Source organism: Cervus canadensis, chromosome 6 (assembly GCF_019320065.1).
Source record: "Cervus canadensis isolate Bull #8, Minnesota chromosome 6, ASM1932006v1, whole genome shotgun sequence".
NCBI classification, from domain to species: Eukaryota; Metazoa; Chordata; class Mammalia; order Artiodactyla; family Cervidae; genus Cervus; species Cervus canadensis.
This window is the reverse complement of record NC_057391.1, coordinates 37640980-37655043: the sequence shown is the minus strand read 5'-3', so window position 1 is coordinate 37655043 and position 14064 is coordinate 37640980. Positions and strand designations below refer to the sequence as shown.

General features: G+C 36.1%; 1 protein-coding gene across 3 annotated transcripts in view; it reads left to right on the top strand.

The window, feature by feature from the left end:
* EXD1 (exonuclease 3'-5' domain containing 1) overlaps positions 1–11154 on the top strand; it is a 38293-nt gene extending 27139 nt beyond the window's left edge. For 2 of the 3 annotated variants that reach the window (XM_043471520.1, XM_043471519.1), the window contains 3 exons: positions 1685–1828; positions 2524–2715; positions 9673–11154. In XM_043471520.1, coding sequence (XP_043327455.1) covers positions 1685–1828; positions 2524–2715; positions 9673–10332 — 996 coding nt within the window. In that variant the 3' untranslated portion in view covers positions 10333–11154. Of the gene's footprint in view, positions 1–1684; positions 1841–2523; positions 2716–9672 lie in introns of all 3 variants that reach the window. The other variant, XM_043471518.1, reaches the window with a different exon arrangement.
* The last annotated feature ends 2910 nt before the right edge of the window (positions 11155–14064 follow it).

Here is a 14064-nt window from a genome sequence, read left to right as displayed (position 1 = left end):
TAGATGTGCCCCCAAAGCCTATTCTGGCCCCAAATACCCTGGAGATAAGTGATTTTTCTCTGGTCTAAAGGACCTAGAGAAATTCCTAGACTATACTAGATTTAGAGCTAATCTGGGTTTCTGATTTGTCTGTGAGAGCCATAAAACTACTAATTTTCATTATGTATTATTTAAGTTCTTCTAATCTTCTAGATTAATGCCATGAAAGGAAGATCTTGAATATATAAACCTAGAACCTTTGAGGGGGGTTAAAATAACGAGTTAGCCAATTATTTTTAAACAGAAATTCCTAAAAGTTCAACTTTATGTTATTGTATGTGGTTGAAGTTTGCTCTTTATGTATCTGCTTATAATGAACTTTGTGCCAGAAGACCTGTGGGTCTTCTTTCAAGAGCATTCACTGTATAGAGATTGCTTCTTTGCTAACTCCATATTGTAAAAGAATTGCTTATCATTCCCTTGAGGCCATTCAGCTTCTTGATTAGAGCCCATATATGTTGTCTAATGAAGACATTGTCCTGTCATTTTTTTAATTTTTAAAAGTCTTTATTAAATTTGTTACAATATTGCTTCTATTTTCTGTTTTGGGTTTTTTTGGTTTTGTTTTTTTTTTTTGGTTATGAGGCATGTGGGATCTTTGTTCCCCAACTGGGGATTAAACCCTCATCCCCTGCATTGGAAGGCTAAGTCTTAACTACTGGACCACCAGGGAAGTCCCTGGCATGTCTTTCCATATTTTTCTTTTCAGATTTTCATAGTGCGAGAAGCAGGAATTCAGAATTATTTCAATTTGTCTTCCTTTAACACAGTGTATTAGTTTTCTGTTGCTATTGTAACTAATCACCATAAACTTTGTGGCTTAAAACATAAATTTACTCTCCTACAGTTCTGGAGGTCAGACATCTGAAATCATTTTCACCAGGTGAAAGTCAAGGTGTCCTCAGGGCTAGTTTCTTCTGGAGGCTGTGAGAGAACAATCTGTTTCCTTGCGTTTTCAGCTTTCACCTGTACTTTGGCTTGTGACTCCTTCCATCTTCAAAGTATATCGCTCAAATTTCTTGTTTCATCATCACATCACCTTCTCCTCTGACTGTAATAAAATCTCCCTCTGCCTCATCGTATAAGAACACTTGTGATTATGTTTAGGGCCCACCCAGATAATTCATCTCCCTATCTCAGTATCCTTAACTAATCACAGATGCAAAGTCCATTTTGCATTTACGATAATATTCACAGGTCCAGAAATTAGGATGTGGATATCTTCAGGGGCCATTATTTAGCATACCACACACAGATAAATAATGATTATAATTCTTAATTTTATTAGCTTTCCTTACCAAAACTTTGCCAGAGTTGCTAATAAGTAGAAGTGATCCTTTAATTTTATCTTCCTTTCCCCATTTGTTAAAGGCACCAAAGAGTAATAAATAATCATAACGTGGGCAAATAAAAGAAGTGGAAGAGAAAATAGGGACACATTAAAGTTGCGTGGTCCTTTTTCTTTTCTAATTTTTCGGAATAAGTTAACCTAACAACTTAAAATTTTCTGATGGCATTGTCTGTCACATGGATTCTTGGGAAAAATGGTATTTAAAGACACTTCTCCAAATATATTTCTGTCATGAGATAGCTGTCTGTAATATATTCTATGGATTGGTCTGTTTGTTCTTTTTGAATGCCACAGGTAGCAGATGTCCTTCAATTTTCCGTGGAAACGGGTGGCTTTCTTCCAAACTGCATTAGTACTTTACAGGAGAGTTTAATCAGACACCTTAAAATAGCCCCTAAACATCTCTCCTTTCTGGAAGTGAGACAAAGATGGATTCGAGTGAGTATTAAAGTATGTCGCATATGACATTAATATTTTCAAGTGTCTTGTGAGTGGGATTATTAGCATATTAAATAGAAAAATGACAGCTTCTCTGAAAAGCATATGGACATTGCCAAAATCTTAGTTGTTTCAAATGGGAGCAGTTTGTGGTCTCAAGTGGGAAAAAAACCAGCATCCAGATTTGTTGGTTAAAGTACTTTAAAATAAATTTTCAAGTTGGATAAGGGGGGATTTTATTGGGAATTTGGATTAAGGCACTGGAACAAAGATCATGCCAATTACTTCCCCCAAAGTTAGATAGATTTTCTTCAGCTTCTAATAGCCTTGCATGTAAACTTAAGTCATGATCATATTGGCTGCAGTTTTGGCCATATAATCAGTCCTGCTGCTTCCAGTTTTGCGTGAGAAGCCCTGATCTCTCTCTCAAGCCCTCTCTCTCTTTCCCCCTATCCACCTTCTTCCCTCCCTCCCTCCCCCACATCTTTCCCCCATTACATACTCACATTCAAATGTATACACACAGTATGTTTGTGTATGTGTGTATATTCTCAGAAGGCTACCCATTGTGTGAAAGTAGAAGGTAATAACTGAAGAAAATGACAGTAATGGTGATTTAAGTTAAGCAAAACTTAAATAAACCATTCTTTAAAGTTTTGTTTAAGATTCTGAGAAAATTGTTTTGATATTTCTAGGAAAACCCAGAACTGTGGTTCACACGACCGCTTTCACCTTCTTTGCTGAAAATTTTGGCTTTGGAAGCTACCTACCTGCTCCCCCTTCGCTTGGTACTCTTGGATGAAATGATGTCTGACCTAACTACCCTGGTGGACGGATACCTAAACACCTACCGAGAAGGGTCTGCAGACCGACTTGGAGGCATGGAGGTAGGTACCACTCTGTGGCTTTGTTTTCAAGACTTCTGCTTTCTCATGGGGGGTCACAGTGATACCCAGTCTTCACAGCTGCACCAGATTTTTTTCAGCAGACTTGATGGTAAATATTCTTGAAGGGCTTAATGCAGCTACTTGAGCACTTTTTTTTTTTTACCATGTATATATGTGTTATATATATGTATATTTATATGTATTTATATATGTATAAATATACATATATTTTTTATGATCACTGACACTTATTTCATATGATACAACTGGTGACGTGCATTTCAATAAAACTAAAAGTTGATGTGCTGGAAGTCCCAACTCCTTTGTTAAATATTAAATTATATTTCCAGTAAATATGTCTTTCAAAGAAAGGATAAATTTAATATTTCATTAGTTATTTTTATGAAGCCAGCACAATATAAGAAAACTTATATTGTTGATAGACTATTGCATTAAGGCCAAATCTTGCCCATTTTTATACAGCTCACAAGCTAAAAATGATTTGTAGAGTCTTAAAGTGTTGTTAAAAAAAAAAAAGTGTGCAGAAGCCATGTTTGTGGCTTACAAAGCCTGAAATATTTGCTATTTGACTCCTTACATAAAAAGTTCTCAGGCTGCTGCTTTAAACCATTCTCATTTAGGAATTTTGATGCAAAGTCCTAAATAAAATAATAGCAGTTTTGATACAAACTCCATTCAGTGTATCACGCTTTTTTATTTTTAGAAGTATTGATTTATTTTATTTTGGCTGTCCTGGATCTTTTTTGCTGCACAGGCTTTTCTCTAGCTGTGGAGAACGAGGGCTACTCTTCATTGTGGTATCTGGACTTCTTCTTGTGGCTTCTCTTGTCGCAGAACACAGGTTCTAGGGTATGTGAGCTTCAGTAGTTACGGCACATGGGCTCAGTAGTTGCAGCCTCCTGGGCTCTAGAGCACAGGCTCAGTAAAAGTAGTGGACAGGCCTAGTTACTCTGCCACATGTGGAATCTTCCTGGATCAGGGATCAAACTCATGTCTCCTGCATTGGCAGGTGGATTCTTTATCACTGCGCCACCATGGAAACCCCTATATTTTCCATTAATGTGTCTCTGGATTATAGTTACAAGCATGGTTTAATATTATGTTCATAATATTTAGTAATTGATAGAAAATATTATGGGCTTCCCCGGTGGCTCAGATGGTAAAGAATCTGCCTACAATGCGGAAGATCTGGGTTTAATACCTGAGTTGGAAAGATCCTCTGGAGGAAGGCATGGCAACCCATTCCAGTATTCTTGCCTGGAGAATCCCCATGGACAGACAAGCCTAGCAGGCTACAGTCCATGGGGTCGCAGAGTAGGACATGACTGAGCGACTATATTATGTTAAATTCTGTATATTTTACTAGGGCCAAGAAGGCCTTAAGATTATCTCATAAATGCTGAGGAGGTTATTTTGTAACTTTTATGTATTTTGCTCTCACCATTTAACAAAAAAAGAACAACATAAAAGTCCTTGTATAGTTAGTTTGATTGGAGAATTTTAATGTTTTTCATTTATCACTGTAAAGGACAGTTTTTTATCTTTTTAATATTTTACTCTCACTGTTATTTGCTGAAAAAATTTGATAATTTTCTATGTACATTGTTGATTAAAGTTGGAATAGATACTTTAACATGATAAAGCATATCTCAAGCAAGAAGACTACATAATATTTGATTGGGAACATTAATATCAAAATACAAAATTGGTGACTATAACCACTACTTTAGTAGTTTCTGAAGCTATTAGCCAGTGGGATTAGGAAAAAATGAGCTATAAAAATTGAACAAGAGGAACAGGAATTATGACTTACTCATGATACATTCAAATACTAAAGAGAATCGACTGGAAAATACTGCCACAAACAAAAAGGCAATTTGGTAAAGGGTACAAATATAACATAAAATTATACAGCTAGAGAATATAATGGGAGAAAAACATTCATTTATAATTGTAACAAAAAATAGATTATATAGAGATGAAGAAAATGTTAAAGTATTACTGAATGGTGTAAAAGAGGATTTAAATGTGTGGGGACATTAAGTATTTTTGCCTATCACTTATTCCTGAATTAACTTTTAAATTTAACTTTATTCTAGGAAAAATATTAAAACTGTAATTATTTTGGTAAACTGTGACTATAATGTTTATAGGGATGAATAGGCATAATGAAGAATAGTCCTGTCAGATATTAAAACATATTATATGTCTATGTTAAATGTCAGTGATACATGTATAGGCAGATCAGTGGAAGAAAGGAGAGAACCCCGACATAGATTTCATATATATCAGTAATGATTGGGATAAAGGTAGACTTTCCAATCAGTGAGAAAAAGATTATTTAGTAAATGGCTTTAGACAATTGACTAACCATTGTGGAAGGAGGAAAATCAGAGTTGTATTGTTACATATTTTGCTACACCAAAGTAAATCCCATGGATCAAGTATTTATATAAAAAAATGGAATTATGAAATTAATGGCAAAAAGTATTAAAAGAAAATTATCTCACAGTAGGAAAATGTCTTCACCAAATTTATTGAGGAAGAGTTGACAAAATTATGTATACTTAAAGTCAACGAAAGAGTCCAAAATGCAGTATTTGGATGCAGTCTCAAAAACAATAGAATGATCTCTGTTCGTTTCCAAGGCAAACCACTTCAATATCACGCTAATCTAAGTCTATGCCCCAACCAGTAATGCTGAAGAAACTGAAGTTGAATGATTATATGAAGACCTACAAGACCTTCTAGAACTAACACCCAAAAAAGATGTCCTTTTCATTATAGGGGATTGGGATGCAAGAGAAGGGGGGTCAAGAAACAGCTGTAGTAACAGACAAATTTGACCTTGGAGTGCAGAATGAAGCAGGGCAAAGGCTAATAGAGTTTTGCAAGAGAACGCACTGGTCATAGCAAACACCCTCTTCTAACAACACAAGAGAAGACTTTACACATGGACATCGCCAGATGGGCAATACAGAAATCAGATTGATTACATTCTTTGCAGCCAAAGATGGAGAAACTCTATACAGTCAGCAAAAACAAGACCGGGAGCTGGCTGTGGCTCAGATCATGAACTCCTTATTGCCAAATTCAGACATACATTGAAGAAAGTAGGGAAAACTACTAGACCATACAGGTATGACCTAAATCAAATCCTTTACGATTATACAGTGGAAGTGACAAATAGATTAAAGGGACTAGATCTGATAGACAGAGTGCCTGAAGAACTATGGATGGAGGTTCGTAACATTGTACAGGAGACAGGGATCAAGACCATCCGTAAGAAAAAAATGCAAAAAATAAAATGGCTGTCTGGGGAAGCCGTACACAAATAGTTGTGAAAAGAAGAGAAGCGAAAAGCAAAGGAGAAAAGGAAAGATATGCCCATTTGAATGCAGAGTTCTAAAGAATAGCAAGGAGAGATAAGAAAGCCTTCCTCAGTGATCAGTGCAAAGAAATAGAGGAAAACAATAGAATGGGAAAGAGAGGTCTCTTCAAGAAAATTAGAGATAGCAAGGGAACATTTCCTGCAAAGATGGGCACAATAAAGGACAAATTGTATGGACCTAACAAGCAGAAGATATTAAGAAGAGGTGGCAAGAATACACAGAAGAACTCTACAAAAAAGATCTTCATGACCCAGATGATCACAATGGTGTGATCACTCACCTAGAGCCAGACATCCTGGAATGTGAAGTCAATGTGGGCCTTAGGAAGCATCACCACGAACAAAGCTAGTGGAGGTGATGGAATTCCTGTTGAGCTATTTCAAATTCTGAAAGATGATGCTGTGAAAGTGCTGCATCAATATGCCAGCAAATCTGGAAAACTCAGCAGTGGCCACAGGCTGGAAAAGGTCAGTTTTCATTCCAGTCCCAAAGGCAATGCCAAAGAATGCTCAAACTACCACACAACTGCACTCATCTCACACCCTAGTAAAATAATGCTCAAAATTCTCCAAGCCAGGCTTCAACAATACGTGAACTGTGAATTTCCAGATGTTCAAACTGGTTTTAGAAAAGTCAGAGGAACCAGAAATCAAATTGCCAACATCTGCTGGATCATTGAAAAAGCAAAAGAGTTCCAGAAAAAACATCTATTTCTGTTTTATTGACTTTGCCAAAGCTTTTGTGTGGATCACCACAAACTGGAAAATTCTGAAAGAGAATTCCCTCTGAAAGAGGGAATACCAGACCACCTGACCTGACTCTTGAGAAATCTGTATGCAGGTCAGGAAGCAACAATTAGAACTGGACATGGAACAACAGACTGGTTTCAAATAGGAAAAGGAGTACATCAAGGCTGTATATTGTCACCCTGCTTATTTAACTTATATGCAGAGTACATCATGAGAAACGCTGGGCTGGATAAAGCACAAGTTGGAATCAAGATTGCCGGGAGAAATATCGATAACCTCATGTGCAGATGGCACTACCCTTATGGCAGAAGGTAAAGAACTGAAGAGCCTCTTGATGAAAGTGAAAGAGGAGAGTGAAAAAGTTGGCTTAAAACTCAACATTCAGAAAACTAAGATCATGGCATCTGGTCCCATCACTTCATGGCAAATAGGTGGGGAAACAGTGGAAACAGTGGCAGACTTTATTTTTTGGGACTCCAAAATTACTGCAGATGGTGACTGCAGCCATGAAATTAAGACACTCCTTGGAAGAAAAGTTATGACCAACCTAGACACCATATTCAAAAGCAGAGACGTTACTTTGCCAACAAAGGTCTGTCTAATCAAAGCTATGCTTTTTCCAGTAGTCATATATGGATGTGAGAGTTGGACTATAAAGAAAGCTAAGCACCGAAGAATTGATGCTTTTGAACTGTGGTGTTGGAGAGACTCTTGAGAGTCCCTTGGACTGCAAGGAGATCCAACCAGTCCATCCTAAAGGAAATCAGTCCTGAATACTCATTGGAAGGAGTGATGTTGAAACTGAAACTCCAATACTTTGGCCACCTGATGCGAAGAGTTGACCCATTTGAAAAGACCCTGATGCTGGGAAAGATTGAAGGCAGGAGGAGAAAGGGGTGACAGAGGATAAGATGGTTGGATGGCATCACTGACTCAATGGACATGAGTTTGAGTAAACTCTGGGAGTTGGTGATGGACAGGGAGGCCTGGCGTGCTGCAGTCTATGGGGTCACAAAGAGTCGGACACAACTGAGGGACTGAACTGAACTGAACTGAAAGTGTACATCATTATGATACGACATACATTGTGGAATCATTACCAAGATTAAGATAATTAACACATCTATCACCTCATGGCTACCTTTTTTCTGTGTGTGTGCTGAGAATGCTTAAGATATACTCTCAGCAACTTTCAAGTATTAACTATAGTAACCATGCTGTACATTAGATCCCCAGAACTTATTATTCTTACAACTGTAAGTTTTTACCCTCTGACTTACATTTTCCCATTTCCCTTTCCTTCAACCCCTGGGAACCACCATTCTATATTCTATTTCATGAAGTAACATGTTTGATGCTTCCTTTTTTTTTAAGATTTCATCTATCAGTGATTCCATGCATCATTTTTCTTTATCTCTCTGGCTTATTTCACTTAGCATAACCCTCCAGGTTCAAATATATTATTACAAATGGCAGGACTTCCTTCATTTTAATGGCTGAAAAATATTCTATTGTGTGTATATATATACACCACATCTTTATTCATTTGTCTTTTGATAGACACAGGTTGTTTACATATCTTGGCTATTGTTAATAATGACACAGTGAACAAGGAATGTACCTGTGTCTTTACGATCCTGTTTTCATAATCCTTCAAATATGTACCCAGACATAGGATTGCTGCACCATATAATTGTTCTATTTTTAATTTTTTGAGGAACCTCCATACTGTTTCCCATAGTAGCAGTACCAGTTTACATTCCTCTCAGCAGTGTATGAGAGTTCCCTTTGTTCCACATCCTCACCAATACTTGTTTTCTGTCTTTTTTGATTATAGGCATCTTAAGAAGTGTTAATAATATCTCATTGTGGTTTTGATTTGCATTTCCCTGATGAATAGTGATATTTAGCACCTTTTCATGTACCTGTTGGCCATCTAAATATCTTCTTTGGAAAATTGTCTATTCAAGTCCTTTGCTCACTTTTAAATTAGATTATTTATTTTTTTGCTATTGATTTGTATGAGAGGTTGCTTTTCTATGCAACAGAAATACTCAGAATTCAAAAAAGATAAATAAATTTGACTTCAAAAATTTTGTATAGTGAAAATACTGTGAACAAAGTCAAAGGGCAAGCAACCTGGGGAAAATTATTTGCCTCATAACAGAGAGCACATTTTCTTAATATATCCTTTATTGTAGCATTTGTGTAATGACAAGATACTGGAAACAACCCAAATATCCATCCATAACAACGGTTTTGTTAATATGGTATATCCATACAGCCATTAAAATTGCCAACATGGAAAAATCTCTTAAGACAAATTTTTTAGTTGGAAAAATAAAGATGGAAAAAATATAATATTGCAATTTGTATTAAATACTTTTAGAGTTATCAAAATAAAAAGTTGGAGGAAAATAAAAAATGAAAAATATAATCGAATGAAAAGATATTTAGTAAGAAATCAAATATGCAAAGGCTGTCTCTGGGAGGCTCACAAAAAGCTGCTTTTTACAGGGTGTACCTGCTAAGGCAGTTGGGGCAAGATTGGAATGGACCCTTACTTTTTTTGTATAATCTTTATGTATACACACATGTACAACATACAAAACTGGATTCAACATATTTTAAATTACTCAAAAAGTAGTACTATTATAGTTGAAGACACTAGAGGGTGCCATAAGAACATATTTGAATAGATACTTGCTTGCCAAATACTGTTTAGTAGAAGTGATTTTAAGGACTATATTCAGAAGTTTAGTTATAGTAGACTTGTGTTCATTTTCTTTTCTTAGCCTACATGTATGGAGCTCCCCGAGGAACTGCTTCAACTCCAGGACTTCCAGAAGCAGCGCAGAGAGAAAGCGGCAAAAGAATATAGAGTAAATGCGCAGGGACTCCTAATAAGGACAGTACTGCATCCAAAGAAATCCGTGACAGAGACGGCAGGGAAAGAGGGAAAAGTACGAGGTTTCTTACTTTGTAAAAATTCTACACAAGATAAAGCTCCAAATATTACATCTCATGAGGATGTAAATTTACTGAAAGAAGAATCTAAGAGTAAACAAACCACGGTAGAGCCTCAATATCTACCTCCCACAAAGGAAGATGCCAGCGAGGATTCCAGTTACAACCTAAATTACCCTGAGTCAGAGGGGGTTAAAGACCAGAGAATAACTCAGAAAGAACATCTCAAGATACCTAAACAAGAATTTAAGACAAGTTTATCTTTGAAAGAGGAGATAGAACAGTTATTGATGGTGGAAAACAAGGAAGATCTAAAAGGTACAAAACAAGATGTTTCAGTGTCTCCTTCCCTTCCTCAGGAAACCAGAGTGTCTCCAAGTGGCATTTTTCATCCTTTTAGAAAAGCTGTGCTTCCCACACTTCCTCCCTGCCCAGCTTTGGAAAAGACTGATTCCTGGTTAAATCCAGATTCTCCCAATCTGCCTTAGAGATCTGCAATTTGTTTTTGAAGCCATTAAGGTGGCTTATTTCCTCTGCCATCAGGGCCTTCCTCAGTGCTTAAGTTTCTCATGTTGTAAATTCAGTTTTACCTCAGTCACAGTCTTTAGGGAAAATTATATCCTCTTACTTTCTGTATTCCTGGAATTTGATTAGGATGGGAATGAATAAGTTAAATAATGGAAGAAGTAGATTTTCTGATTATGTCATTCTGTAGAAATGTTCCCTGTGGCCAGACTAAATTATTTCTCATAATATGGGTTTAAAAGATTTGAAGAAGGGAAAAATTTTGGACTTAGTGTCTGGAAGAACCTATACTTAAAATTTTTTTGTTGTATTTTTTGGTTTGAAGGGGGTTGGTAAAACTCTTAGCCAGAAGTTTAAAAAAAATGATACCCAACAAATTTATCAGAACTTTTTTCCTTTTTAAAATACTAATAAGTAAGTTTATCAGGTATACTTCAATAAAGCTGAAAAAATCCAACTTTATTTTTCAATTTAAGTTTTCAGTCTATCTTATGTTATAGACAAGCAATAGTTAATGTTACTACAGGAATCAGTGTAACAGTTCTAAGTTTTTTTCATTTCATTTACTTTTAGACAGTTTTGTCGTTTTTCCTAAATAGCAGGGACTTCTTTAAAGTATGTCTGTTATGTAAACTTTAAGTTTGATTGCACTCTGTTTGCCTGGAGATGGTATGCTTTCTTAGGGTGAAAAGAAGGCAAGTTGTCCTGAGTCTTTTTATATTGAATACTTGCAAGTTGCTCACATTCTTTTGTGTGTAATAAGCAATAAACCTGTTTTGGCATTAGGTTATCTCTCACTTTTCTTCATTGTGTCAGGGTAGGAATAAATTGGAATGTTTCTGCATTTCTAAGTCTAGAATCTGGAGTATAAATCTGTATGTTTGGTTTTTTTTTTTTTTGTCCACACTACACAGCTTATAGAATCCTAGTTCATCAACCAGGGATCAAATCTGGGCCACAGCAGTGAAAGTGCCTAGCCCTAACCACTGGTTCACCAGGAAATTCCCTAGAAATTTGGCAATTTGACTGTTATACAGGCCTCTATTACTTATTGCACTTAGGGAAAACTTAGAGACAGTTTTCACTTAGGAATATCCTTGTCTGTGCTCATTGATTCTGTGGTGAGTACCACTGAAAGAACGTCCAGCTGTGCCTTCCAAACCCCAGAGCCCAAATCTGGTCTGAACTTAAGATGAAGGCAAAAAAATAAAAAAGATGAAGGCAGGCCTAAGAGCTGTTAACTCAGCCCTGTGGTGCTGTCTCACTTTGTCCATAGTTTAGAAGCTCATTTGGAGCAAAGGTGATTTCTGGTTCATCTTGGGTGAATGCATTTTCAGGTTGATCCCAGAAAGTGGTTAATCTAGGTTTACTCTGGGAAGGGCATGGATTTCTGTGAAATATGTGGAACTGATTTAGCACCTTATGGAACCATACCACACACAACATTTATACATGTTTGTATACAGGCTACAAAGAAAAATGTAATGTTCTTCATATCTAAAAACAGAATTTTTTCATTATTTATGTTCTGTGACTGTAAAGAACAACAGGATTCTGTTGGACCTTTGCTGTACTGCTCAATATGGTAGCCACTAGCTAAATGTGGCTATTTACATTTAAAATTAAATTGATTAAATGAAATAAAAATTCAGTTGCACTTGCTGTATGTTTCCATAAACCCAGTGGCTACTACTTGCTACTCAATAGTTCCATATAACCAGGAGCTACCTGGGTAGCTGTATTGAATATTACAAATACAGAACATTTCCATCATTTCAACAAGTTCTCTTGGACAGTGCTATTTTGAGAAGTACTTTGCCTCCCAGAACTAAAGGAAACTTTTGGGTTTCAGCATAGTATTTTCTTAGTGAAATGCTTATGTAACTGGAACTGCATTTTTCTCTGTACATTTCTCCATTCTAGCCTGGAGTCCCTACTTAAATTCCATGTGGTCAGATCCTACCATGAAACTCTGTCCTTTCCTGGAGAGAATGTACAAAAATCCTTGGGTGATTCAAGCCCTGTTGTTAATGCTCTGTGCCATTACTCAGATGTCTAAAGTTTGCTCAGAATTTTGGGAAATCTTTGGTTCTTGACCTAACTCGTTGAGTTCTTACTCAGTATTTTTCTAGGCGAGAGTTCATAAACCATACTGCCTGCTTTCCCAAACTCTCTTGGAGTCTTGCTTCATTCTGCACCAAGTTTCTACATCTGTCCTACTCAGATCTCACCTTTCTGAGCTGACCTTTCTGTTTATGATCTGCAGTTAGAGAGTCTCACAAGCAATCTATGCTTTAGGCTTAGAAATTGGGAAACAGAATTAAATGAGTTCCCTGAAGAAGGATCTTGCTCTGAGAATAGAAACAATGTTTCTTGCTTCTTGGTCCATTCAGTGTTCTTTCATCTATAGTGTGAAAAATCATTGCAGCAGCTTTGCCTGGGATCTGGCTATGGGCTTGGTAAATCCTAATATTACACAATAGAATTTTAATGCACTATATATAGGCCTATCATTGTTTTGACGTGAGGCAAGTCTCAGCAGAAAGCCAAGATAAGACCTGGTGCAAACTTGGGGACCTGAGGATGATTATCCTGGTATACTTATAAAAATGCATTTATTATAAAGGTAACATCAACAAACACCTTACAGAAAACTTAGAAAATAAAGAGGAAAAAAGTACTCAACAATCATCCCATATTAAACAACGCTTCCTAACATTTTGGCACTTTTCTTTCCATTTTTTCTCTCATTCTCTATCTATACACACAGAGTCATGACCATACCATAAATATATTTATTGTGTTTTTATATCAAGTATTTTTCCATTTTGTAATCCTAACAACCAACATTTTATTATTTTTTTACAACCAATATTTTAAGCATGTTTCATTTTAAAATTAATGTGCTGTTAAATAGAATTTGGAAAACGGGAAACTAAGGAAAATTTAGTTTCCCCTAAATTTAGTCAGATGGCATCACTGACTCAATGAATATGAGTTTGAGTTAGCTCCAGGAGTTAGTGATGGACAGGGAAGCCTGGCATGCTGCAGTCCATGGGGTTGCAAAGAGTCAGACATGAATGAGCAACTGAACTGAACTGAAGAAAAATATATTCATTTCTCTAACCACACTGAAAAAGCTGGTAATATTTTTGTTAATATCAGTGTTTATACTTAGGTTCCTCTCCCCTGCATAGTTATACATATATATATATACATATATATAATGATATATGTGTGTATATATATATATACATATACATATATATGTGTGTGTATATATAATGTATATATGTATACATATATAGTATGTAGATATATATATATGTATATATATAATGTATATATATGTAGATATATATAGTATGTAGTTTTATATATATATATATATATATGGCATGTATCTGATAAGGGAATCAAAGCCAAAATATATAGAGAAATCCTAAAATTCAACAACAACAAAAATGATTAAAAAATGGACAACAGGCTTGAATAGACATTTCTCCAAAGAAGACATACAAAATGCCAACAGGTACATGAAAAGATGCTCAACGTCACTAATCATTAGAGAAATGCAGATCAGAACTACAGTGAGATACCATCTCATACCCATTAGGATGGCTACTACGAAAAAAACAGAAAATAAGTGTTTGCAAGGTTGTGGACAAATTGGAACTCTTATACAGCACTGATGG